At 41.7% G+C, this 27,725-nt stretch overlaps 1 protein-coding gene across 6 annotated transcripts in view; it reads right to left on the reverse strand.

Annotated features, from left to right (window-relative positions):
- PDZRN3 (PDZ domain containing ring finger 3) overlaps positions 1-27,725 on the reverse strand; it is a 239,773-nt gene that overhangs the window by 25,588 nt on the left and 186,460 nt on the right. The window contains exon 1 of one of the 6 annotated variants that reach the window (XM_015446199.4): positions 25,054-25,412. The exons of the other annotated variants lie outside the window; for them this stretch is intronic. Coding sequence (XP_015301685.1) covers positions 25,054-25,122 — 69 coding nt within the window. The 5' untranslated portion in view covers positions 25,123-25,412. Of the gene's footprint in view, positions 1-25,053; positions 25,413-27,725 lie in introns of those variants that run through there. 6 annotated transcript variants of the gene reach the window in all.

Consider the following 27,725-nt stretch of genomic DNA (forward strand, 5'->3'; position numbering starts at 1 on the left):
CTGTTCTTTCCAGTTTCCTCATCTACAAAATAAATACAGCATCATGCTTCTTAGGGTAATATAAAGTTTAGATGAGATAACTTAACTTGTAATGCCTAAATGCCGACAATAAGAATTTACTAAGACACCAGTGCTCGTGGGGATCCTATAGTAGAAGAGACACATTTTCTCATGAGGAAACAATCTATAATTAAAGAAGCAAAACCCAGCCTAGTGAGGTGTTCTTAAGAGACATTCGTATGCTGAAAGGCTTCTTAGCTTCCCAGAAGCTGTCTGCCCGTCTTGTGTGTTCCTGGGGTACCAACAGGCACACTGATATTTTCAGTCCTTGAGTTGGGATTCTTGGAGGAGGAGGGGGGTGCAACAGATAAATTTTACAGGACTTGACCCCTGCCACATGAGCTTCTTGACAAGGTATTTTAGGGATCATTACATTCTCTTAAAAGAAGATGAGACAAGGCGGGAGTTTACTATCCTAGACGATCCATTTTTGCAGCCAAATTTGTTTTGCATTACCTTGTGCACATAACACTTATTACACTGTCATCTTGGAATCACATCACTGAGAGACTTAGCGAGGTGATGACTCCGGTGCACGCCGTCAGCCAACCGAGAATGACAACTTTTATTCTCAGGATTAGCATTGCATCTACATTACACAAAACGGCGGTGATGATGGCTGTGATTATAGACGGGATGCTCACCCAGTGACGTTTGGCCCGGTCAAATTCAATATCATTAACTCGCCCAATTGAGCAGATTGCCTTTAAAACAGTTTATGCAGCTTTAAAACCAAGTAAATGGAATGTTTTGGAACAAGAAATGCTGATTGCAAACTTTATCTTTATTATAAATTAAATGCTTAAATTATTCACCTAAGGCTCTGGCTGGTCCCCTGGGACTTAGGTGCAATTATGGCAAAAATCCAATCAGTTAGTCTCAAGGCAAACATCACTGATGCAAATATGACATGACACTAAGGGACCTTAAAGAGGTCCTTTAGCATAAGGTCTCCCGAGACAAGACAGACAATTATGCTGAGGGCGTGGAACCATTCCTTCCTGGTTCAATTTGGGCTGGAATAACATTGCTGTTGCTCTTCCTAGGAGGTACTTGTAGCTGTCTTTTCCACAGTCGGTCCTGAGAACTAACACAAAGCTGGCCAGCTTTCCATGTGGGAGGTAAATTTCACTGACAACCCATCTGTCTATCTTTCAGTCATTCACTCATTCAGCAAGAATTCACTGAGCTTATTTAGTGAGACCAGTTCCCTTCTTGGCTGACGGAATGTCACTGAAAGAAGTCCTTGGAGGAAAAATGAGGCTACAACACATGGGAACTACTTAAGAAATGGGCAGATAAATGCATTATGGGTGGCGTTTTACCCAGACATCCAGTGACTCAGAGACTACACACGATGGAATGCTAGCCGGGCCCATAACCCAGAGACAGGCTTGGTTTTCACGGTCTACTTAGAAATACCGTGGGTTAAACTATTGTCATACAGTAGCACCTTTCAAAACACAGAGTCCCAGAGAGCCTCCAAAGTTTTCTACAACTTAGTTGTAAGCAGTTCAGGATATTTTAAAATGTAGTATTTGGAAAAGGCATACTATATTCTCTCCAAATTAGAAACTAAGTACCCATTTATGGGGGACATTTGGTTTCTGAAGTTCAGCATATCACAGTCACCTCTATTTCTATTACATGTGCAAATGACCTCATATAAAGTATGAATGCAATTTTAAATTCAGCCTAGTATAAATTATGCCCCTGGCTAAAATCCAACTTTTATAGGGTTCATTTAATTAAATACAGGGGCAGTGATTTCATTCTGTAAAATATCACACCTATGTTTTCAAACTAATTAAAACATAGAATCCACTGGAAGCAATAGACGATAATAAACTATATACTGAAAAGTAAAAGGTTTCAAGCCCTGATTTAGGTTGGATAAAAAAAAATCTTTTTTCATTTAGGAAACTCCTGTCTATCTTAATTTATTTCAAATTTATAGTCTCCTCTAGGGCTTGGAGAAGGGAAGGCAACTTATCTAAAATGCAGGTATTATGGCAGTTAAGAAGAAATGTGAGTTTCAGGAATGAATGGTGTTCAAATTAATGTGTTTCAGAGGAAAGTACTTCACTTCAGAGATGTATATCTGCAGATGGCACTGCCACAGCTATCAGTTTCTATGTATGGGTGTGTTGGGTTCTAGTTGGGACCTCAGCAGAGTTTGTCCATGGTATTTTCTAAATGCATCCTGATGTTATTTCCCTAGATTTGGTATTTTCACAACCATCAGATCCCCTCCTGACTCCATTTCAAGCATCCTGCACAGATAAATTTATAGCCTGGGTAATTTCCTTGTTAGAAAAGTCTTCTTTGTGTCTAACTGACGTGTCTCACATTTTAAAATCCTTTCCTGTTTTCCTAAATAGAGAATTACATCTGACTACCAGCCTCTGATTAGTAAAATAGATGATGTGTCTTAGAGGTTAAAAACATACATGTACTTACTTTTTAAAAAGTAAATATTTAAAAAAATAATATAAATGCTTTCAAAATATTATAAAATACCTTCTTTTCAGATACCGATCCCACCTTAGTATCTCCTTTGGAAACCTTGGTGTCATCACATGAAATCTCATTTCAAGCAATGGCATCCAAATGTCCATTAAACTACAGTATATTTGAACCAGTATGAATTGAAAAATTAACATGTACATTTCTGCATCACCTTACAGGTGATAACTTGAAGCAGCAGTTCCAGATATTATAGGAAAGCCAATGGCAAGTACTTGGCAACAAGCTGTTTCTATAGCCAAATCTCCCTATCTTCAGCATCTCTTAAGTTCTTAGGAACTTGAGTGTCTTCTCCAGTAAAAAATACATACGTATTTAGTGAGAAGTGTTTTTGCTCTTAGGCTTATTCTAGACCATTTCTTGATAGGATAAAAATAGTATTAAGGACAGTATCCTCTGCTTTGTGGAGAATGAAAAAATGAGGTTCAGAAGGGTATTGGAGTGTCTGCAAAATAATCAAGTGGCTCTGACCAAGCTCTCCTGCTGTCTCGGGTTTCTGTACTGCAGGTGACAAGGTGGGGCCGTTTCAAGTGAAAAATGACACAGAGAGGAAAGAGACAAGAAACACCAAGTTTATAGACCTCGCAGAAAATCACAACATGCAAAGTGGCTTCTTTCTCTTGGACAACTGATTCTCTGTCTCTTTTAGAACTTCACTGTAGTACCCCTGATTAGGGATGTGTAGGCTGAGGTGTGAGCAAAGGCAAGGTGGCAAGTAGGGCAGTGGACTAGAGGCCGTATCCATCCAGAGGAAGTGAAGCCTTCCTCTAAATCACGCTGAAGTGCCTGTAAGGGCTGGCGGTGGTCCTGCCTCTGGCTGTAACTAGGTCAGGAGTCCACCATAGTAGCAGCACGTGATGAGCTGGCCTCCAGACTCCTGCATTTCAGCCCTGGACACATAGAAGGGGCTGCTGGGCGACTCAGCTCCCTCTATAGCAAAAGGGCTTGAAAAGGGTGTCTCCCAGAGCACTTTCCGGTTGAACAGTCCATGAAAGTCGCTATCAGCCACTCTGTGCTTCGTTACTCACCTTTTTATACGTGAGTGTCCATAATACTTCAAATAAAATGCTGGAGCTTTTGACACTTTAATCATGATAAACCCAATCAGTGGTACAACACTTCCTCTGGGCCAGACACTATTCTATGCACTCTACCTACATTTACTCATGTAATCCTCACACAAGGGAAGTACAACTACTATCACTGTTTCACAGACAAAAATGAGAGACACAGAGGGCATCTGTGCATCTGCAGACATTTCATTTAAGATGCTGGCGGCTTTCACCTTGAACTGGGAGAGGCATGCTCTAAGTTCAGAATATAGAAGATGACATGCTTCTTTTTTACACGTCAATGTTATTGCATTTAATGATCCATTGGCATTATCTCCTGCTGTAAAGGCAAATACAGCCACAAATTGAAGGAGGAAGGTGTGGTTAGGTTTTTGCAAGCATCATGCCCAAAGCCTTTATGAAAGCCATTTTATTATGCCATTTCCTCTCCCTGGTGTAAACTTCATATTGGTCTCATAAATACCTTGAATAAACTTGAATTTGTTAACTGTTTTCATCAGAGTCTAGAGGGCTGGCTACAATAAAATTTCTACTCTCAAGCCTCTAGTCATCAGAGAAAAGGACAGGAAGAGTCCTCCATTAACGGCATTGTTATCACACGGAGTTAAAATGAGTGTTCAATGGTGTTTTATATTTGTGTCACCGTAGCCATTTACATTTAAAATTAGAGGATCCTTAAGGATGCTGCATGAAGATGCAGAGGAGCAGGCAGGAGTTCTACGTCTGCTGAGGGCCATTGTCAAGGTGCAAAGCTTTGGGTCCATTTGCCTGGGGTTCAGTATAGGCTGTAGCACTTGTGAGCTGTGCTATCTGGAGCAGGTTATTCATCTCTTGATGCCTTAGTTTTCTTCTTTGTAAAATGGGTTAACAGCAGGACCTAACTCACAGAGCTGTTGCTGAATTAGGCCCTGCGTAGAAAGTAGTTATGGTTCATGCCTAGTGCACAGCGAGTGCTCCACGAAGGTTAGCTATTTATTATCCTCATTGACTTGCAGAATCAATGTGCCATGTATTGATAAAGTGGTGAGCAAGGCTCAGTAACACTGGGTGAGAGTGGGCATCACTGGGGCTCTAGGGTGAGACACAGGGGGGTCTAAGTCCATGCTCTGCCATTTATCAGATGTGTGACATTGGGTAAATTACTCCATCTCTGTGTGCCTCAGTGTCCTCAATAGGATATGAGGAGTATTTAAGTACATGCTTCATAGATGATACCTGAATGATGTAGGTAAAGTAAAGCTCTTGGCACAGTGACCAGCGTCAGCTGTTGTTATAACTGTCCACATTTAGACACATTTCCTAGCCTCTTCCTGCGCCTCATGTGTAAACAGGTTGTAAAGATTCCTTGTAAAGAGCTTGGAAGAGCGCCTGGCTCTTAGCACACTCAGTAAATGCTATCTTTTACAGGAAACGCTAGCCTAGGTTTGGGCTCCTAAAAATTCCAGCTGCCAAATTTCAGCAAAAACCATACTCCAAATAAGTCACATAAGAAAACCCATGAAAAGCAGTTTATGTTGCAGTCATGTCTAAGGGAGGAGCCTTTTCTGGATCCTGGGAGCCATTTCAAGGATGTGACACTGAACGCCGCATACGGGCATTTGTTCTGTGTCGGGCATTGCAATAAATGCTTCAGACACATGATTTCATCCCATCTTCAGAATAAGGAGTCACTGGTGAGGTAGGTGGTGCTATCTCTACCACCTCAGAAGCTGAGCAGCTTCCTAAAAGTTGTGCAGCTTATGAAAGTAGAAATGGGGATGTGACCCAGGTCTGCCTGACTTCAAAATGTGTGTTCTAACCACTGAGCGGCACAGCTGGCAGTGCTGTTACCTGACCTGAGCTGTAAAGCAAAGGAAGCTGACATGTTCACCAGTGACTGTATGATGCCAAGATGTGAGGGTGTAGTGAAAAGGGGCAGTCATCAACAAGAGGGAGAGGTGGCGCCTGGAGGTGGAAGGTGATGTTCCAGTGAGAAGGACACTTGCCAAAGGAGGGTGTTCGTGGTGCATGCCATGGCAAGGGCATGTGCGCTTTACCCTGAGAACCAAGTCAGCTGAGTCTACTGACCTTTCCCAGGAACTCACCTTGGTAATGGTATCATGTTTAACAAGCAGGATGGAGAAAACACTAGTTGTGGATATTCACTAACCTACCGGAAATTGATTTTCTTCTGTCTATTCATTTCTTACTAACTTGTCTCATCAGATTTCAATGTGTTTGTCCTACAAATGTCCTATAGGCCATGTGTAAAGCCCCTGGGATGGAATGTCATTTAAAATAGTACAGTTAGGACAAAAGTAATGTCAGTCATTTCTCAGAGTCACAGAAATCTCTGAGCAGCAAGAAAACAAGCAATATCACATTTTTTTTTTTGAAAAATGCTTATTGGACTTAATAATGTCCTATACTTTATTTGTTCCTCTTATTATAAGAGTATGAAAATTCCTTAAACACAAAAGTCAGGTAACAAACCAATGAATGCCAGGAAAAATCAAAGCTAAAGTTGATTCACTGTAAATAGAATTTCCTGGCTCTTGTGGATTTGTGTTTCAAAATTTTAGTGTAACCTACAAAGAGTAGTTTGGCATCTCTTTTGTTCTTTTTTTTGTTTGTTTTCTATCCAAAGAAATAAAATTATGATGTGTATCACTTTGATCAAAATTAATTTTGGCTCCTGCATCGCCAACTAGTTCATCTTGCAGTTTACAGACCATGTGGAAAAACTTTCATTAAATTGATTGTGATAGGATCCTTGGAAGAAAATGCTGTTTATATTAAACCATGGTTTTAGTGGTTCAAAACAACTCAGTTGAAAAGAGCCGGTGCCAGTATGAATATAAAACTACCAATGAGTGTTGATAGAATGGGCTATTTTTTTTCTTTTGTTTTCCTATAACAGTAATCATTAGTTGGCTTGTCCATAATCAACACTCTAAATAAATTACGACAGATCTTCTCAAATGCCTCCAATTTCCTAGACAGCATTTAAAAATAATTCCACACCAGCGATAAACTAAAGAGTATGGCATGCATTTGAAATATTCTTCCAAGACGAAAGCCACTTGATTGCAGGAATCATCTTTTGCTTCTTTGAATCTCTAGCAATGTTAACACTTCCGAGTTATTTTCTACGTACCATACACTATGCTTGGCACTATACATTCAATGGCTCATTCATTTGTTTATTGGTTAAATAATGATTCCGAATGACTTCACGCTCAGCACACTGCCTGGGGCTGCCAATATAGTGGTGAGCAAAACTAGAAATGGAAGCTGCCCCTAGGAAGTTGACAGTCTGGTGAAGGAGAAGGATGCTAGGAATCCCACTACTGAGAGAAGGAAAGAAAACCTGGCAGAGAGAGGGACAGGTGTTGGCCAAAGGGAGGTCCCCTGAGGAGGAGGTGTGGAGCACCAATCCAAAGAAAGGGCAGGATTTAAGTGGGGAGGAGGAGAGGAGAGAGTACTCCAGAGAGGGAAAGGCATGTGCAAAGGTCCTGTGGTAGGAGAAAACCTGGTACAGCTGACGGGCTGCTGGTGCACATGAGTGGAATGCAGATTATCATGTGTTAAGCCTGGAAGCATGGGCAAGGGCAGGCTATGCTGACCCTTGGAGGCTTCAGATTGGACTGTTTTTAAAAAATACTTTTATTTTTTATTGTTTATATTTAAGGTGTACAGCATATTTTGATATGATCTTTCACCTTTACAGTGAAAGAGATACATATTTAATAGAAACTGTACTTTTAGTATCCACATAACCCTTCTATTTTTCACAGTCAGTATTGTATTCAATACATTACATGAGATATTCAAAACTTTATTATTGCGTTTGATTTTGCACAACTGTAGCTAATGTAAGTGTTCTGAACATAAGGGAGGCTAGGATAAGCTACAATGTTCAGTAGGTTAGAAATATTAAATGCATTTTTGACTTAAAATGGGTTTAAGATGTAACTCCATCGTAAGTTAAGGAACACCTGTACATATGTGTAATAAAGTGATTACTATAGTCAAGCAAATTAACATATCCATCATGTTATAGTTGTTATAGTTAGCTTTTTTCATTTCTTTAGTATTAACTATGGCTAATAATAGTGTGTTACATACTGGAAATTTGCCAAAAGAGTAGATTTTAGGTACCTGCATCACCAAAAAATAATTTAAAAAAAAGACTTTGATTTTGAGATGATTTAAGAGGAGGGTGGAGAATCAAGATTAAGGTTTTTTTTTCGCCCCCCCGACTTTGGTTTGTACCTTAGAGACATGATCATGGGAGTTGGCTGCTGTGTGAAGAAGAGATCAGAAAAAATTAGGATGACATGGGACAGGAAAGGAAGCCCTCCCACCATAAGCCCTTCAGAAAGTAAGTGACTTGCCTAAGGGTTATTAGCTACTAAACAGTAGTTTGGGAGCTTGAACTTGGCCTCTTACTTCCAAATACATTATTCTTTGTTAAGCTAAAATACTTGAAGTGTGAGGTCTCAAGACAAAGCAAATGCAAATACTAAATTTCAGAAGCTTGAAATAAATTAGGACTTAGATAGATCCTGGGCTTCTTGAGAATTTTCATTGTTCTGCTACTAGATCACTCCATACCGACAGTCTTTCTGTAATGGGCTCTGGATCCCAAGTCACTGTTCCTTCTTGGGGGCTTCCCTCACAAGTGCATGTGAATGTTGAGGACACTGCCTACTATTCTTACCCCAACCTGGGGTATTATTTATTTCTAGAATCTTCGCTTAAGACTCTGGAATCATTATCTCCCCCAACAAGGAGGTTGGATGCAGAAGGAAGAATGGTTTATTCTGTGAGTGGCTAGAAAAGCCACTGAATCTTGTATCTCAGCAATTCTCTGCAAAATGGGATGCACATTCCCTAGCCCCAGTGGGGGAAGCTCTACCCACTTTCTCTTAAAACTCTGTTCTTCGCATGAACTGTCCCCCATTGTTTTTAGAACCATATTAAAAAAATCCAAACTATATCCATTTTTAACCTGCCTAGAATTTTTTTTTTTTTTGAGACAGTCTCACTCCATCACCCAGGCTGGAGTGCAGTGGTACAATCTTGGCTCACTACAAACTCTGCCTCCTGAGTTCAAGTGATTCTTGGGCCTCAGCCTCCTGAGTAGCTGGGATTACAGGCATGTGCCATCAGGCCTGACTAATTTTTTTTGTATTTTTAGTAGAGACGGGGTTTCACCATGATGGCCAGGCTGGTCTTGAACTCCTGACCTCAAGTGATCTACCTGCCGCGGCCTCCCAAAGTGCTGGAATTACAGGCATGAGCCACCACACCCGGATGATTTTTAGTTTTGACTATTAAGACGTAACTCTGTCGTAAGTTAAGAAACATCAACAGTTCAAAGTGGCATTATAATGGGTGATTTTCTTCATTTTCATTATGAAAATTTTCATAATCTTCTCCCTCTTACTTATCCCCATAAGGAAAACTGAATAGAAGCCTGCAGTTAGCAGGGCAGCCCTTGTTGCTCAGGCTTTCTTAGAGTGAGGAGCAGTGGTCCATATTTTATTCTAGTGAGTTATGACAAATGAACTATTCTGGAGAACGATGCTATCTATGTGTGCACGTGCGGGGAAATACCATTTCATTGCTTATCTAGTTCACATACAGAATTAAAGCACAAAAACTAACTTTGTGTTTGTCCTAAACTTTGTCAAAATTCTGTATTTTAATTGCAAATTATTGCTCAAGTTGGTGAAATTTAGGTTAGAGGAGGAAATATTTGCCTCTCTTCTGCTGTGTTGACTAAAAGTTACAAGAGAAAAAGAAACCCTCCCTATCAGCTCAAACTTAATTTGTAATATGTATGACTATTCCATTGAAGAGTGCTTATGTGCAATAATGCATCCAGATGTATCTACTGAATTGCCAAAATATTCTCCGTTTGCTGAGGCCCTTCCATGCAACCAGAGACGACTTTTATCAGTAGAATGTATAACCTATCTCCAAGCTATCTTCATTGAAATGTGCAATCCCTATGAGAAATCGATGCAGATTTCTGGAAATACTGGCTTTGCAAAAAGAACCAATGAAAATGAGCAGGAATAACTAACAGTGGAGACATCCACGGTGGAAGATACAGAAATTGGGAAGATTTAGAACCTGCATGAATCAAAAGTAAACTTAAGTGTGTACTTCTTTCTCAAAGATTTATAAATGTGATTTATAAATGGCACAAAAAGAATAATGACATCCTAAGATATTTATCACCTGTAAAATGGGAAATAAAATGACTCACCCTCTCGACCTCACAGGCACAGAAGGACTTTAAAATATGACCATATTACAATAATTGATCCTTGCTTTTTGTGATTACATTTTTAAAAATAAGAATTGTGGGATAATACCATATCTTAGCTGCACAGAACACCTGACTTATATGTAGGAGGCCCACGATACCTTTGGAGAACTGAACAGAAGTAAAATTAAACATGTTTGTGGGAAGTATGAACTGGGCTAAAAACACTACAAGATTCATGTATAGGTGAGTCCATTGATAAATGCTGGGAATCAAATGATAAAGTAAACAAAATAGTACACTTGCATCTAAAGAAACCACTGATCATTTCTGGACCTCAATTTCCTTATCTGTAAAAACTGGGAAACTAGATAATGATGATTTTTAATATAGGAGGAACCTCACTAGACTGGTACTTACACCCTTCTGGATTATTTCAGATCACTCCCCATCTGGTCTTCTATGAATACTTTATAGCCTTTGTAGCTACAACTCCACAATCTCCTGCCCCAACAATCCTATCACGTCCTGGAAGCAGGAACTGGGCCCCACATCCTTCCCTACCCTATGGCTATGCAGTTACAACTTCCTGACTTCATTTTCTTGTTCTCAGGTTAGTTACATGGTAGGGTTGCCTCAGGATAAATGGATGCTTCATCTCCCTGACTCCCAGGTCCAACAGGGGACACAGAAGAGATGGACACCTTGCCTGCGTTCACCTGGAGGAAGTTTGTTTAGATGACAGAATAACCCTGGGTGTATTCTGGCGCAGCAAGCGTTGAAAATGACTCTGGGGACTTGGCCTGGCCAAAGCACAGTTCTGAAATCTTTTCTCTGTCGTCAAATTGTTAAGAGTTTTAAAATGAAGCTAAACGGGCAGCTTTTAGTGAGAGGAAGGAGAATAAAACTTCGCAGGGGCACAGCAATTAGCGTGTGGACTCGATCCCTATAATGGAGCAAAACCTGCAGCATTTTGTAAGATGATTTATTAGATATGGGTAGAATTTGCTAGAAACCTACCAGGAGCAAATCATCTGGGAAGGAATTAATGAACCAAACAAAACACTTGATAATGCAATTAGAACTTGAGGAAACATAGGGGTTTTTCAGAGAGAGAGAGGGGAGTTCATGTACATGACTGATTATGTCAAACGTAAGGCTGGAAAAAGGATGTTAACACATTTTTAAAGAGTAAAGTTATCAGAGGGTAGAAGGAGATGACGGGGGTGACATTTATAGTTCTGATGCATCAGTGTAGTTAGCAAGTGTGCCCAGCTGGGTGGAAATGCACTTGCAGCTTTGTTTCGGCAAAATGGTGTGTGGGTCTGAGAAATAGAAATGAGTTTGCTGGAGGCAAAAATATGGATCCCTTGCACATGGAATGGCAGAAAGCAGCCACCAGGAGAACACGGTGTTTTTCTTTAGTTGCTTTAGGCAACACTAAGTTTCCTCCTGCTTTTGTTTGGGTCAGGGATTTTTTCCTTTGAATCTTTTCTCAGTTGAGTTTAAAACCATGAGTACGAAGCTCTCTAAGTTTTTCTTTGACCTCCTTTCATCGTGCCTTACAGATGAGCTCATTGAAAAACGGTACCATCCGCTGAGTATGTCCAGAGGACATTCTGGCCATATACTTGTCCTAATTGCTATCGTAGGCTGCGCATATCAACTATACCTGGGTCTAACATAGGCTATCTTTTGTTGATATAAACATACATGCTTTAAAATGTGTAACTGGAAAATATGTTCCCTTCATCAGCTTTTTAGTTTGGAGGGGGATGTGATTAACATTTTTAATGACTTTCCAAAATATTTCTTCTTTAAAATATGCATTGCAGAGTCATACACCACCATCCACACAGAGCTTTCATACTTTCCTAAGTGTTTTCACTTGCTTTAGCTCCAGGAATATGTGTCAAACTTGGGACAGCCCTAGAAACACAGCCCTCTCTGGCTATGAGACAGCGTAGGAGGCAGATGCACATTAAAGTATTATCAGTGAAATGCTTTTCCTAGAAATCCATGACTCCTTCTGTCTTGGAGCCTCTGCCTGGCTGAAGCTGACTGCTCCATATTCAGATGACTCAGGAAGCCCAGCCTGGCCATTGTAACTGGGTCCCATCCTCTGTTTTGTTCCCCTTGCACGTGGCACTGGCCACCCCAAGTGCTGGCTGCTGGTGCATTTTCATCTGCGTGATAAAACTTGGTGGATGTTTTTCTCCATCTAAGACCACGACCTTGTTAGTTTGACCACTGTAGTCCCACCAGGGGATGCCCCGCCCCTACCTGGCACACTGGAGGTGTCCAATAAATATCCCGCTGAACAAATACTGAATCTGAGAATTTTCTCTAAAAGTACTGCATATTTCCACCGCTGCATACTGTTTTTAAGAAGCTTTGGCCCTATATACTTCTGCTGAAAGCCTTATTCTCTGCTGTTCCTTAAAGAAAATGATGTAGCGCCAATGATCTCCGAAGATGTCCACATAAGTTGACCTTTCTGGATCTATTCCCATCATTTTAACTGTTCCCCAAGAGACCTTCAACCCATAGCAATGACCCTCTTTGACCCAATTTTGGAAGCCTGGCTGCTTCCGCATTCTCTAGAAATGCTGGCTTTTTCCTTCAACCCCTAGATTGGCTTATTAGACAACAGAGTCATCTCCCCATATCCATGAGATATTGGCTCCAGTATCCTCCCAAATCCATGAATTCTCAAGTTCCTGATATATAAAATGGCACACAGAGTATTTGCATCCTCCCATATAGTTTAAATCATATGACCATATACTTGTCCTAATTGCTATTGTAGGCTTGGCATACCAACTACATCCTCCATATACTTTACATCATCTCTACATTATTTATAATACCTAATACAATGCCTACATCATGGGAATTCAACATAGTACTGGCATGTGGCAAATTCAAGTTTTGCTGTTTGGAACTTTGTGGAATTATTTTTTCCAAATATTTTTGATCCTCAGTTGGTTGAATCCACAGATGAAGAACCCATAGATATGAAGTGCTGACTGTATGCCCACATACAGAGCCTACACCATGCCACACATGTTCCAGATACACTCACACACACATTAAAGCTCACCTGGACACTCCTAACACCCTAGGAGAAACAGCTCATATTCCTGAGCTTCAGGAGAAGAGTCTAAGGTTCAGAGAGGCCCAGAGACTATTCCAGGGCCACTCAATGGCAGAGCCATAAAAAGAACCCAAGTCTTCCCCTTTTACAGCTAAAGCTCTGAGGGAGAGGGAGGTCCTCTGAAGTAGGACATGAACACTGTGAGCAAGTGGCTATTTTAACCTCTCCCTCAGCACAGCACATGACCCAGAGAACATAGTAGGCACTCAGTAAATGCTGCCTTTAAGACAATCAGGTGGTTCTAGACTGTGATAACTTGCAAATGGAATCCTTCTCCTGCTTTAACAAAACAGGATGAACTTCCACTTGAGCAAGGTATCGCCTTGATACCTCAATTTAACTGCTAAAGCTACAAAACTACTTCAATTTTTTTTTTCTTTTTTTTTCTTTTTTTTTTTTTTGAGATGGAGTCTTGCTCTGTTGCCAGGCTGGAGTGCAGTGGCACGATCTTGGCTCACTGCAACTTCCCCCTCCCAGGTTCAAGGGATTCTTCTGCCTCAGCCTCCCAAGTAGCTGGGACTACAGGTGTGTGCCACCACATTCAGCTTTTTTTTTTTGTATTTTTAGTAGAGACGGGGTTTCACCATGTTGGCCAGGATGGTCTTGATCTCTTGACCTCATGATCTGCCCACCTTGGCCTCCCAAAGTGCTGGGATTACAGGCGTGAGCCACCGTGCCCAGACAAGTACCTCAATTTTACAGAGGAGAAAACTGGGCAGTTTCTTGTTTGGGTCTTCATATGATGTTTCTGCAGTAGAACCACATTCCTATAGGGCCTTTACTCCACATTGTAATTATATTCTCAGGAGTGTAGTATTTAACACCTCTCTCTAGAATGTAAGCCCCTTGAGGGCAGGGACTTTCCTTTGCATTGTACTACACTGGAACATTTCTCCAGGAACACTGGAGGGAGACGCCCACTAATGTGTGTTAACAGAATGAGTGATGGGATGAATGAGGGAGTCTGCCCAAAGTCACTGGACTCAGACAGTCCTGTGTTACGATCTTGTCTCTGCCACTTACCAGCTGTGTGACCCCAGGCCACTTTGTCAACTATTTTAACCCTCAGTTATCTCATCTGTGAAATGGAAATATTAACAGTATCTATACTTTTAAGGGACTGTGTGAGAATTACATGAGCTTTTGTATATAACTCATGCATTTAAAGCCTGTGCAGGATAAATAACACTCAAAAGCTATTTATCATTGTTCTTATGAGGACAGGAAAAAAAAAATCACTGAAATATGAATCTTGGGCTGTCACTTGTTAATTCAAGGATAAATAATACAACACTGGAATTGTGTCCTCCCTCCCCTGGCTTTCTTAACCATGGTTGGAGACAGAGTAGAGTTGGTTCTATGACTTCATGGACAACTGATAAAAAGGATGCATGGACCTTTTTGGTCAATTTCTCAGTGGTGGTTGACTCCCTCCCTTTCCTCTTTGGGGAACAGCCACTACTTCTTCGTTCCAATCCATGGCGCAACTTGAACAAAAAGTTCAAGTTAATTTAACTGGGGAGGGAGAGATTAGATAGACATGATAAACAATTCAAACTTTAAATACTGGGAAGTTTCCAGATACTCAGTCCAGTGCTACAAATCTTAGATTTAGAAAGCTGCCAGAGAGAAATAAAAAGGAGAAAATACCAAGTGAAGGGAAGCAGAGGTATCTCTTATTAAGGAGCTAGTCCAAATAGGAATGCATCAATGGATGCAGTTAGCTGCAACACATAGTAACTAGTATATAAAATGTACAGTATGTGCATTACAAGTTATTCCTGCCAGTCATCCCCTAACTAGATAAAAGGAACTTAATCTTGAATGTAAAATACCATTGTGACTCTGAGGGGAAATAGCTGCTGCTTTTCATCTCCTGCTGCTAACTGAAATATTATTATGAAGGATAGTAATTTCTCTGTTTTGAGACTCCCAAAATAGAAAACAGCTGCTTGATAAAGGAAAATTGGTTCATATTCTTTAGAGTTTTACTTTATTAAAATGCATGTCACTTCTAATGTTATGTGCCACAACCGCTGACACTTTTGGGCAGGGGAGGGGAATAATTGTCATGTGTGGCAAAACAGGAATGTGTCTGTGTTACGGTAAACTGCTTAACGCACTGGGAGAAAACTTATTCTCCCAGATGTCTGACAAATTACCTCTGTTTTCACTGCTTTAGTGCTGTGAATAGTTAAGTGTTTGTTTGCCATATTTGGTTCATGTACTGTTTGTTCACAAAAAGGATACACTTTTTGCTTAAGATTTCTTTAGCTAAAACATGTAAACTTAGGAAATGTGTTTATAAAAATATTAGTTCTAACTGTAGTCTTACAGATGTGTCTTCTCTTTTACAACAAATGTTACAGTTTGAGAAAATCTTTTTACAGATGAAGAATGCTTTATGTTTTTTTTTAAAAAGCGACTTTTTGTACTTTTTGTAAGGATGTTTACAGTCAGCCAACTCTGTCTTCCCCCATTACTATTTCTGATTTACTTTCCTTCAGAATTTGGGGTAGTGGAGGCTTTTAATAAAAGATATTTATTCTTGGGTCTCCTCTTAATATTTTCTTGAATGTCAAACAAGTTTTAAAATTTCTAAGATATATGTATGGAATTAAAAAGAATGTTACAATGAATGCCTGTAAACCTACCAACCATAGAGGGAAACTGGCATTTCCCCGTGATGAGGAAGAGATGGGCTTGTCTGTAAGATATACCAGGGCTGGGCGCGGTGGCTCACGCCTGTAATCCCAACACTTTGGGAGGCCGAGGCAGGTGGATCACTAGGTCAGGAGATCAAGGCCATCCTGGCTAACACAGTGAAACGCTGTCTCTACTAAAAATACAAAAAATTAGCCGGGCATGGTGGCGGGTGCCTGTAGTCCCAGCGACTCAGGAGGCTGAGGCAGGAGAATGGCGTGAACCCGGGAGGTGGAGCTTGCAGTGAGCCAAGATTGCATCACTGCACTCCAGCCTGGGGGACAGAGCAAGACTCCGTCTAAAAAAATAAAAAAAAGATATACTGGAAAACCTATATTTATACAAAATGAAGTTGTACTCTAACATCTTACCATATATAAAAAAGTAACTATGATAGACAAAAATTATATAAAACTTTAGGAGGAAAATATTAGTAAATATCTTTACGACTGAGAGAGAGAAAACATATTTCCTAGCAAAGATTCAACAAGCACAAACCAAAAGAAAAGAGATATATTTGACTATATGAAATTAAGAGATTTCTTTCATTAGAAGACATCATAAAGAAAATGCAGACAAGCCACAAACTGAGAGATGTTTGCAACACTTACATCTGAGGGGTTGGTATCCAGACTACATTTTTCAAAATCCTACAACCAGGAGAAGAAGATGAAAAATCCGACAGAGAAATGGGCAAAAAGTTGGAGCAGGCACTTTACACACAATGAAGAAGCTAAAAAATGGCCAATATACACAAATATATACTCATCTTCATAATCAGGGTGAAGCAAATTTAAGCCACAGTGAGATACCGCTTCATATTCACTATATTGGAAAACTAAGAAATCAGACAATACCAAGGGTTGGCAGGGATGTGAAGCAACACGAACTTCTTCTCTACCATAATGATGGAAAGCAATTTGACACTAGTAGAACTGAAGAGACACATAAATGCCCTCTCTTCCCCCATCCCTTCACTCATCCACTCATCCATCAGTCTTATCTAATAATGATTCTCCTAGAGCAGTGGATTTCAAAGGGTGATCCGCAGGCCAGAAGCATCTAAAATCTAGGGGTGAAGTGCCCAGTGTTTAAACAAGCCCTCCTGGTGATTCTGATGCCAGTTCAAGTTTGAGAACCACTGCCCTAGTGGAATTTTTCTACCTTGAGACTGATATAAGCCTGAGAGTTAAAAACAGGATTCCATCCTTTACCAGTCTGTCACCTTGACAAGCTGAACACCAAAGAGGCAAACAAGAGAAAAAAAAAAAAAAGATTCCCCTTGGGGTGAAGAATGAGGTCAGGCGGATACTCACAAACTGGTGGGTATTATGCGGAGAGACTCATTCGGGGGCAATCTTTATAAAGACTTTTAAAAATGGTAATCTGCAGATATAAAAACATCTACTCCTAGAAATGTACACTAAAGACTGACCAATGATGTTGTTTAATTGACAGGCTATAACCTGAAAGCCCCCCAAGATGTGGTGTCTATAAATCATGACCTGTCATGGTGATAGCTAAATAGCTCTCATCAGGAAGAGGTCCCTGCTCAAACTTATTTCCACAAGAATTCTGCCAATTCGGATTCATTTGGGTAATAAGGTCCTTCCTAAAAATACATTCTCTTCTGGCAGGAGAATTCTATCCATCATCATTCACCTTATTGGAAATGAATCAGATTACTTTCTTATTTACTATTGGGAAGGCAGTATTTGGAGGAGTAGGGGGTGTCTTGTTTAGGAGGATACAGGATAATGCTGGAGCCTGGAGTGATTCAGAGAAAGAATACGGTGGGATATATATACACATGCATATGTATACATTATGTAATGTATACATAATATATATATAATGTATATACAGCAACTTCCAGAGACTCTTCCACAGTCAGAAACGCTGTCCTTATTTCCTACTGCCACTCAAATCAAGACCAGTGTGCAACACAAACTGAATATTGGTGCCAATAACATTCTTTCACTTCTGTACTATTTCAGCTTATTCCTTATCACAAGCTGCTGAATATCAGATGTATCTGAAAATTTTATATATTATCTCTCCTTTAGACAAAACTTCAATAACCTTCAATTTTCTACTTGTAAACTAGATATTACAGAACTATTTGCTTGAGAAAAGTTCTCAAACAAAACAATTTATTTTTGGTATTAACCAACAGATGGCTAAATTTTTGATCCACATCTAAGTGTCTGAGATGTGACTTCTTTGCTGCCTACTCATCCGACAAAGACTCAAGAAAATCTGTCAAAAGGCTTAGGTCACCTAGCAGTCCTCCCTCTTCCAGCATTTAATATAGAACAGAGGCTCTCAAAAGTGAACTTATGCCAAACCCACCTGGAGCCCTTGTGAAACAAATTGCTTGGCCCCACCCCAGAGTCTCTGATTCAGTAGCTGTGGGGCAGGGCCTGAGAAAGTACCTTTCTAACAAACACGCTCCCAGGTGATGCTGCTGCTGCTGGGCCAGGACCCTACTCTGAGATCTAATCTGAGATCTAAGAGTCCAAAGACTCTTCCACAGTCAAAAGCTGTCCCTGCTTCCTACTGCCACTCAAATCAAGACCAGCATGCAACACAACTGAACATTAGTGCCAATAATATTCTTTCACTTTCGCACTATTTTGGCATATTCTTTATCACAAGCTGATGAATATCATCAAATGTATTTGGGAAAAAAAAATTATCCTGTGAGGCTGGCAATTAGTAGATGGAAAAGGGACCCTTTCCCCAAAGTTCACCAATGAACACACAACTCAAAATGCCCTTGATGAACAAGTAGGCAAGCAGGTCACTCCAGGCAGGACACATTCATTCCTGACATTTCTTCTGCAGCACAGCTCGACTACATTTTACCAACGTTATGACACCTGTCACATAAATGACGGTGGCACTGCTAGAAACTGGCTTTGTGGGCTTTAGAGAGTGAAGGCTGTTCCCTGCTTAATCCCACACTGGTCGGAGAACGCAGGAGGGTTGGCGTGGCTCTGCCGTGCCTTCACTCCGAACTGTTGACGGTATTCTTTTGTGCATTACCCACCCCCACCCCGCCCACATTTAACCATGACCTCTTCCTGCATTATTAATGAACACAAGAGAACTCATTTATTAAAGCTGGATTTTTTTCACTGTTCCATATGTTTCCTTCTGCGTGCCATGGCAGGTGGGTGACAGGAACACAGAGAGAGGGGCTGTCTTCTCTCTTGTGACCCCGTACCACCTGCCTTATGGCAACATGCAGCTGTATCTGTGGAAGCCATTAGAGACCAGGGATATGGACTCATTTGTCATGGTAAAACCCTTCCCAAACCAAAGTGGGATCCACTTGATACATTTCTCACTCAGAAGTTAATTTTGGTAAACACATCCTGAACAGTTACTAGTCATGTGCCACGACCTGGGGTTTCACAGAGAACGATGCAAAGTTCCTACCTTCACGGGACTGACATTTGTCCGGGAGGTTGGAGTTGAAAACAGGTGATAAGCAAGTCAACAAAGTGCAGCAGCGAAATCAACAGTGTACAGAGACGTTAGAGTGGGCAGGTGGGGGGGGAGCGGATTTTCTTAGGTCAGGTAAGGCCTCCAGGAAGAGGGACATTTAAGCTGAGCTCAAGGATGAACTGGTGAACTAACTTGCGGGCAGAAGGGAACAGCCAGTTTGCAAAGTCTTGAGAAGGAAGGAATAAGGTGGGTTCTGTGTCTTGAAAGGAGGCCTGCAGGACCAGGGCAGATGAGCAGGGCAGGAGGTTTATGGGAGAGGTCAGAAGAGGCTGGATCTCACAGGGCTCTGTAAGCCACAGTTAATTCACTGAATTCTAAGGGCACTGGGGAGCCAGTGAGCAAGTGGTGAGCATCTCGGTTCTCAGCACTTGGTGAATGTGTTGGCTGAATGAATGATAAATGAATGTCTTGTGTCCCCTCTGTTCCACATCCTCACCTCTGTGGTCCAAACCATGGTCATTTCATTCAACACCTAGTTCTCTTTCTAAATTCCTAACTTGTATTCTTCTTTTCTTGCTCCTCACTCTTCCCAACAAACATTACAAAATCCAACTTATTCAACCAACCATGTGCTGAGAAGTAACAGTAGTGATGAGACTTCCTAGTCTACAGTGTAACATGGGAGGCCAAATTAACACAGATATGGAAACAAGGTGGAAGGAAGTGCAGGGCACCCTGGGAACACTTCAGAAGGACACCTAAGCTAGGATGGTGGGTATTAGGCCCTAGTCCTAAGGGAAAAGAAGGAAAACTCCTTTATGGTCCTCCAAAGCTTTGTGTCTTCAAGAGGAGACAAACAGAAAGAGGAGAGGAAATCTCTGGTCCCACCCTTGGTCATTCCTTTCCAGAATCAACATAAAAGTGGTTTATAATCCATTGTTAATTGACAAGAAAACAACAGTTAGTGACAAATAATGGCCACATATTAAAAAGTGACTTTCTCAGCCATATGCTGGCCCCATATTCAATAAAGGGCCCTGGTTTGTCAAGGTGGGAGGAGGAGAAGATGGGCTTCCCCCCCGTCCCCCCAACGAGAAGGTGTCTTGCTCTGTCACTGTCACCCAGGCTGGAATGCAGTGGTGCCAGCATAGTTCACTACAGCCTCCAACTCCTAAGCTCAAGTGATCCTCTCACCTCAGCCTCCTGAGTAGCTGGGACTACAGGCATGCACCATCATGGCTGGCTAAGTTAAATTTCTTTCTCTTTTTCTTTTATAGAGATGGGATCTCATCAAGTTGCCCAGGCCATTCCTGAACTCCTGGGCTCAAGCAACCCTGCCACCTCAGCCTCCCAAAGTGCTGGGATTACAGGGCGTGAGCCTCCATGCCCGGCCGAGATGAGCTTTCTTTTTCCATACCTACTTTGCCTACATGAATTCAGAATGTAAAGCTGCTTCTAAAACGAAGCTTTTAGAATTAATAGGCTATTTAAGCAAACACACTCCTACTTGCAGGAAAATTTTGCCAGGTTCAAAACTGCTGTGTGGAGGTCAAGTTTATGTTCATCCAATTAACCGTCATTAATTGGGTCCATACTTAATCGAACCGTGACCCATCTGACTCTCAGCTGCTGCAGTCTCTGTGTTCTATAGCAGACAACTCATCTGAGGACTGCATCCAGCTAATTAAATATGCAAGCAGGATTGTGCAAAGTCAAGTTTCCAGAATTCCCCATAAACTGGATTCTGATTAGTATTTACTGTAGAAATCTGTGTTTTTCTATCCAACTGGCTACGAGATTGATGTATAAAGGGTCACAAATCTGTATCAGATCTATAGTTTTTTCCGGCAAGTCAGAGTTAGTGATAAAGTTTTTGCTTCTCAAAACTAACAACTTCAAGTGGCATAAGAGGCACAAATTAATCTTAAGTGATATTTCCTGTTATTACTGACAGGCAAAAGGACATGAGCATTCTCAAATCATCCATTCTTCAGGCTGCCTGATAAGCCAGTGGGAACTCCGTGCTACTCTGGGGCTCATTTTTCTCTGCACACCACCCTCCCTTGGTATGAAGGACCAGCCAGCCCGTAGGAACCCTTCTCAGGAGGTACCATGTAGCACCTGGGCCTGTCTGAGACTGCAGGGTCTTTATGTTAGCCCCACAGAGGCAAGCATGATTTTTGAAAACTGGCCCACAGGTATCCTATAAAGTTGGTCATGATTCATTCATTGACACTGCTGGAAAATGAGTTATGCAAGAAAAGAATTCGCAGATATGGGAATTATAGTGCAGATCTGACTCCCAGTACCACTATAATTCCTCTGTATGTCAGTTTCTTCTCTTTGAAATAGGGATGACAGTATCACCTATCTCTTCATGCTTGTGTGCAGATCTGATGGGAAAACGCACAGTGGACACTTAGCATTGTGCCAGCACATAGTAAGTGCACAATAAATAATGCTGTGGCTGTCGGCAATGAATAGTCCTGTGACTATAGATACGTATTCCTTATCTTGAAAATGTGCATGCAGACTTTAGGACACTGTGCTAGTCATAATTTCTAGTTTGAAGCTTAACTCCCAATCACAATTATTTCCTTGTTGCCTCATCAAATTAGCAAAGGTCACCATTTTACAAAGAGTCTCTGGTCAATGTTAGAAGAGGTGGAGGGAATAAATGATACTGGCTGAGGTGCCACTCTGTTCCCCTCTTCCTGGCCTCCATTGGAAGACCCTCCTCAAAGCATCCACAGACTGGCTGTCCCGTTGACCTCACAGTACACGGCTACAAACAAGGCTGGTGCTTAGCCTGTGCTGGAGTCACTGGCATCAAAACCCACAGAGCCACAGACTTTCCCATCCTTACACCCGCAACTCCCACTCCCTGGCCCCAACACCTGGTAACCACCCTTAGCTGGATTCCAGCCACAGCCCAAGAGCTGTGAGGCTCCCTATCCCATTACTCCTAGAACATGAGCTCTCCTGTGCCAATTAATTTATCCAAGCAGGAGACTGTACTCCTTGATAACCTTAAAGCATCTTCCTTGCTTCCTTGTCCTTTCACCCTAATAGTGCTTGTGAGTACTCAAGGTTACTCAAGACAGGCTAAAATTTTCCAAATCAGGAAGCAACTGTTAAATTTCAAATTTCTGGTAGGCAGAGGCCCTGTGTTGATGTTTCACACTGCCCCACAACCCCCACCACCTGGACACCACAGTTATCATAAAAGTATAAAGAACTGCTGTACTTGACTGACCTGACCTTACAACTCCAGGTAGGCAGGAAGCTTCCTCCCCATAGAAGTGTTTGAGTGTCCCTAAATGTCTTGGTGCATCTTTTAATGCATGACCCCAATCACTGATGTGTCTGCACTCTTTGCAATGCCCCTTAATGACCAGGCAACTTTATGTGTTGTTGTTGTTTTTCTAATGTGATTAAAGGTACAATGAGGTATGTGTGCAACAAGAGGCAAAGCTATTGTTCTGCATCATTAAGCTCACAGCAGCCCCCAAAAAGAAACTGTAGGCAGCTTGCCAATGGCCCTAATGAAGAGCATCTCTTTGAATTATCTCTGGATGAGGAAAGGATAAAGTCTGAGCCCTGGAATATTTGATCCTCTTTGTGCTGCTGTTACCAGGGCTTACTGAAGCCAGACGCACCGGACCTTCTGGAACTGTAATTTATGGAAACCTTAATTTCTCTGCTCTAATAAGGCTTTGCATAATAAGAGCGAGAATGCAATTATTAATTCCTGCAAGTGTTTTGTGAATTCCTTTATGCTACGGTTCAGGACTCACAAAGAATAGGAGCAAGGGGGATTTTACTTAGTTGGCACAAGGGTAATGGGTCTGAAAAGTAGTTTGAGTTTCTTGAAAATAAATCTGCATGGCTTCCTAAATTGCTGACCAAGTATATTCCAGATGGAAGTCATTTATCAGCAATTTACTGAGCGATGCTTCAGCCAGAAATATTTCCACATAAATTCACCTAGTAAAAAACAAACAACAGAATCCAGGCTCCCTCTTTTGGGGGCAGTTGTGTGTGTTTGTGGGAGGGGTTGGGGGGATTGAGCACAAATAATACAGAAGAATAAAAGACAGGTTCACTTAGATTTGACAGAGATGTGGTCGAGTTACTTTTTGGAGGGTGCCAGTGTAATACATCCACAGCTGTGATTGCTGAATTATATTTTCTGTGCATTAATGGTAAAAAGCAAAACATTTTTAAAAGGCAAATTTAAAAAACTACCTTTTGACTTACTATGTTGGGCTATTTCAAATATAGCGGCAAAAGTCTGTAACACAACCACCTTGCCCGAATGACGGCGTCTGCTGTTCCACTTGTCTCCTGCTTATGTGCTGGACTCACGGAGAATTCCCCAGCTCACTGAGTGGGATAACTTGGCAAACTGAGGACTACAACTCACCACATGATCACACAAGGGATGGGGGCTAGATCGCCAGTAGCGACAGCGCTTCTGCCCAAGATCTCCAACATGTCTCCCAAATGCTTTGAAAAGGACTTGAGTCCAGTGAAGTCCTGAGTGTGAAGTCACAGGTCGGAAATGTATTTATTCCCAAGACTCATTTAAGATGCTTGTTTTTTGTAAGATATATACCCCTTGCCTAAGGAGAGTACCAAGCCTCAAAAGGTTTGTTTTGACTCTCTCTCTCTGTCTCAGTGGGGAAGGCAGACAGAGAGAGAGACACTTTTTGTTCACCCAGGGTCATTTTATCTTTAGGTTTTGCCCAGAGAGGCAGCCAACCCACTTTTTGCCGCGTCTCACTGTGTCTCTTTAAGCATATCACCCCCTGGTGGCTTAAGCAAAAAATGACACTCAACTGATGGAGAATCAAATTCTTTTTTAAAAAGTCTGGCTCTTTAAAAATTATGATGCCATTGATTGTTATAAATCAAGAAACACACACCCTTTGTTTCTCACTTGCTATAACAACCTTCTTCTAAAGTGCTTATCTAAAAGAAAGCCTTAGCTGGATTATTATTATTTTTATTACTGAAGACAAATTTAAAGAATGATTTTCGGAGAAAATCCTTACCTGCCAAGGTAGGTTACCAACAGCAGTATTAAAACCTCCTAGTTGAGAGTAGGACTTGAATATTTAAAAATAGAACATTTGACAGAGACGTAAGATAAATTATCTGGGTTGTATCGTAAATATCCCATTTCACCTCAACTGAAATGCTCATGTGGCTCACAATGACTTAGAAGATACAAGTCATCCGATGTGAATGACAGCACCCAAGATCGAGTCACTTGCTTTTGAAGTTCTTAAAAATTTCAGAGAGAGGTACAGAAATGGCAAGTGAGAAGTACCAATTTGAACCATATGTCCCACTACAAGAATTGCTAAAAGAACCAAATCAGCAGAGGGCTTGGGCTGTACTGAAAGGAGCGCCTTGTAACTATTTGTAAACACAGACAAAACCTTGCAAGCATTAATCATCATCCACGTCTTCTCCAACTTGTTCAAAGCGTGCATGACCACTCTTTGACCCTTCGAGTTCGACACTCTGGAGAGAGGTCAGTTGTGACGAAGCCTTTTGACAAGACTGCTTGAAACACATTTTATGACCATCAACATATATTTATATTTCCAAAGGCAGGCACCAAAGTGCCACTGGATGGAAAATTTTATAACAGACTTAAAAGAAAATACACAAAAAAGTCAGAAAGGCTTCCTCTTTCAGAACACAAAATATGCACAAACACACACACACAAATCCCCAATACCTTTCCCAGAAGTTACACTTGGCCAGTTGGGTGCCTATGCACTTCTACGGAATAAAAGGCAGGGTGTTACCTGACAAACTTCATAGAGTAATTTGTACTGCTCCTCTTGCTTCTGCAGGCTGCACAAACTGCATCCCATGTTTAGAAAAACGTCAAAGGAAGGCTTCTGTCCTCGCCAGCACCCGGGAAAAGCAGCTCCCTTACAGTGCAGGCATTGAAGGTATCCTTGGAGAGCCTCAGGTGAGTCAGGCGGCTGCAAAGCTTCACATTGGCGCTGCTCTCAGAGGCTAGACAACAACTCTCTCCCCGCTTCCACGCTTCCCTTCCTCGCCTCGCAGCATGCATGCATGCACGCGCGTGCACACACACACACACATACACACAGACATACACGCACACCACTCCCTCCTCTGAGTGACTCTGGCAGCTGGATTGTGGTCCAATGCACACGCTATATATACTGCTGCTCATGCATATTAATCAGCTCTCATTGACTATTCATAACAGACAATGATACAGAAGCTATAATTGCCAACTATGACAGTTGAAATTTCTCTAATTAACAAGCAAGTGCTCCAGTGGTAGGGAATAATAAAAGACACTAACAATTTTGCAAGCTATTTTCTGGCAGTTACAAATAAACATGACTGCATTTTTAGCAAGGTCTCTTAGGATAATCCCTAATGTGTTTTGGCTAAGTAGAAATTCATTTTTAAATATATCATAAAATTTCTGATGATATAAAATGTATTTAATGCTGCAGATAATGATGGCATATAAACGGACTTTATGGAAAGGACATGTTTTGAATAATGTTCATATAATATTTAGTGCTTTACAAAGTTGCAGGAAAAATACTCCACATATGAATAAAATATAAAAATTTAAATGGCAGGATATATCCGTGAGTATGCAAAGTAGCTAGGGGTTATAAGGAGAGAGGCTGCCCTACAGGTGAGAAAGCAGATAATCATTCCCCAAATGCATTTTCAATTCCAAAAGCAGAAAGTTATTTGTTGAAGGGCTGCCTAACTAACTGGGAGGAAGAGAAGCAGTCAGCTTCATGCCATCCCCTCAGCTATATAGATGCTGCAGGTATTTCAGAGATGATATGGCTGGGCTGATTGTCACTGGTTACTACGGATCTGTATCTGATGTTCCATACCTGCCTAGACCTCTGAAGCTGTGCCGAGTTGTGTGTGAAGAAAGCAGAGAGCTGCCAGATTATACCTGGGAAGTGAGAAAAGATAACATTTAAGAATTTTGATTCTTGCTGCCTTGCTTCTCTCCTCCTTCAGCCTCTGTCCCACTGAGTAAGCCTGACAGCTTTTCTAAAAACTTTGTTTTTAAATAAATGATTGCCCCATTGCCTGAATGCAATGCACAGGTACCCTTGTTCTCAACGAAAATCGTCCACGTTTAAAATTCTCACAATTGCTTCCAGAGCCTTCACCATTTTACAAAGGCTTCATTTTACAAAGGTTTAACTGTCTCCAAGGAAGACTCCCACGTCCCCTGCTGAGACGTGTCATGGGGCCTGAAGAATAATGCTCCCTTTCTCAGGGAGCTAAGACACACCTGAGACGTGAAAAAACCAGTTCCAATAAAATCCCACTTGGGCTGATGGCCAGCAGATGCCTCTGGACCCATTTCTCAGACACAGAAGACGAGGCACAGTGACTTGGCTCACACCAGAACAGCCCTGACTTGCTGGAGGGAGAGGAGCCTTGCTTCCGGGCCCTCACCTGGTGTCACTGCCTGGACCGGAGCAGTAAGCTGGAGCGTGCCACCAGGGAAAGGAAGCCACAGATGGAGCGGGGCAGCTGCAGTTAATTGCTGACTTGCTTTGATGTTGTGCAGGGCCCTGTTGACCCATGAGCACGTTATTGGCGCTTTGGTCTCCTCATCTCTAAATAATAGGTATGATGCTAACTACCTTGCAGAGTTTTGTTGCAATGATTTGAGAAAACAAAAGCAGCTCTAATAAAAAAACAGAGGTCATGCTTCTTCACTCTCCTTGCCTCATCCCCACCCTTGGTTCATCAGTGAGTCTGGTCTGTTCTACCCCAAATTAGATCTCAAACCTGTCCATTCTGTCGGTCACCCTTGCACACCATGGATTCTCACCTGATGATGTCCAGAGCCTCCTGGGCACTCTCTGCCTCCTCTCCTGCCTACCCACCAGTTGCCTCTCTCCCCTAGTTCATTCCCTACCCAGTCACCAGGCTGGTCTTCACACAGCAGAAATGGATGAATCCACTGTTTGCTAAAAAGCCCTCAGATCACTTCCCATCACTCCTGGATTGAAACTGAAATTCTTCACCAGCGCCTACAATGCTCTGTAAAATCCGGCCTTTGTCCATCAATGTCTCCATACCCATCATCGCTCACCCACTCTGGTGGTCACCACACTGCCAGCAAGCCATGCCCTTCTGCAGGGCCTCTGCAGGTCCCTCTGCTGGAACCACTCTTCCCCTTCTCCTTTCTTCCAACCCCCTACCCCCATCTCCGCTCAAATGAAGCCTCCTTAGAAAAGCCTTTGCCAGGTATCTTGTATGAATTTACTTTCAGATCTTCCAAAGTACTGTGTCATATCACCCCATTCATTTCCTTTGCATCACTTTCCAAAATCAGTAATGATTCTGTTCACTTAATGCTTATGTGTTTGCTGACTGTTTCCTGGTACAAGCCTTTTGGCTTCCTGAGGACAGCAACTGGGTTTGAATTTCTACCAGCCCAGGC

Source organism: Macaca fascicularis, chromosome 2 (assembly GCF_037993035.2).
Source record: "Macaca fascicularis isolate 582-1 chromosome 2, T2T-MFA8v1.1".
NCBI lineage: Eukaryota > Metazoa > Chordata > Mammalia > Primates > Cercopithecidae > Macaca > Macaca fascicularis.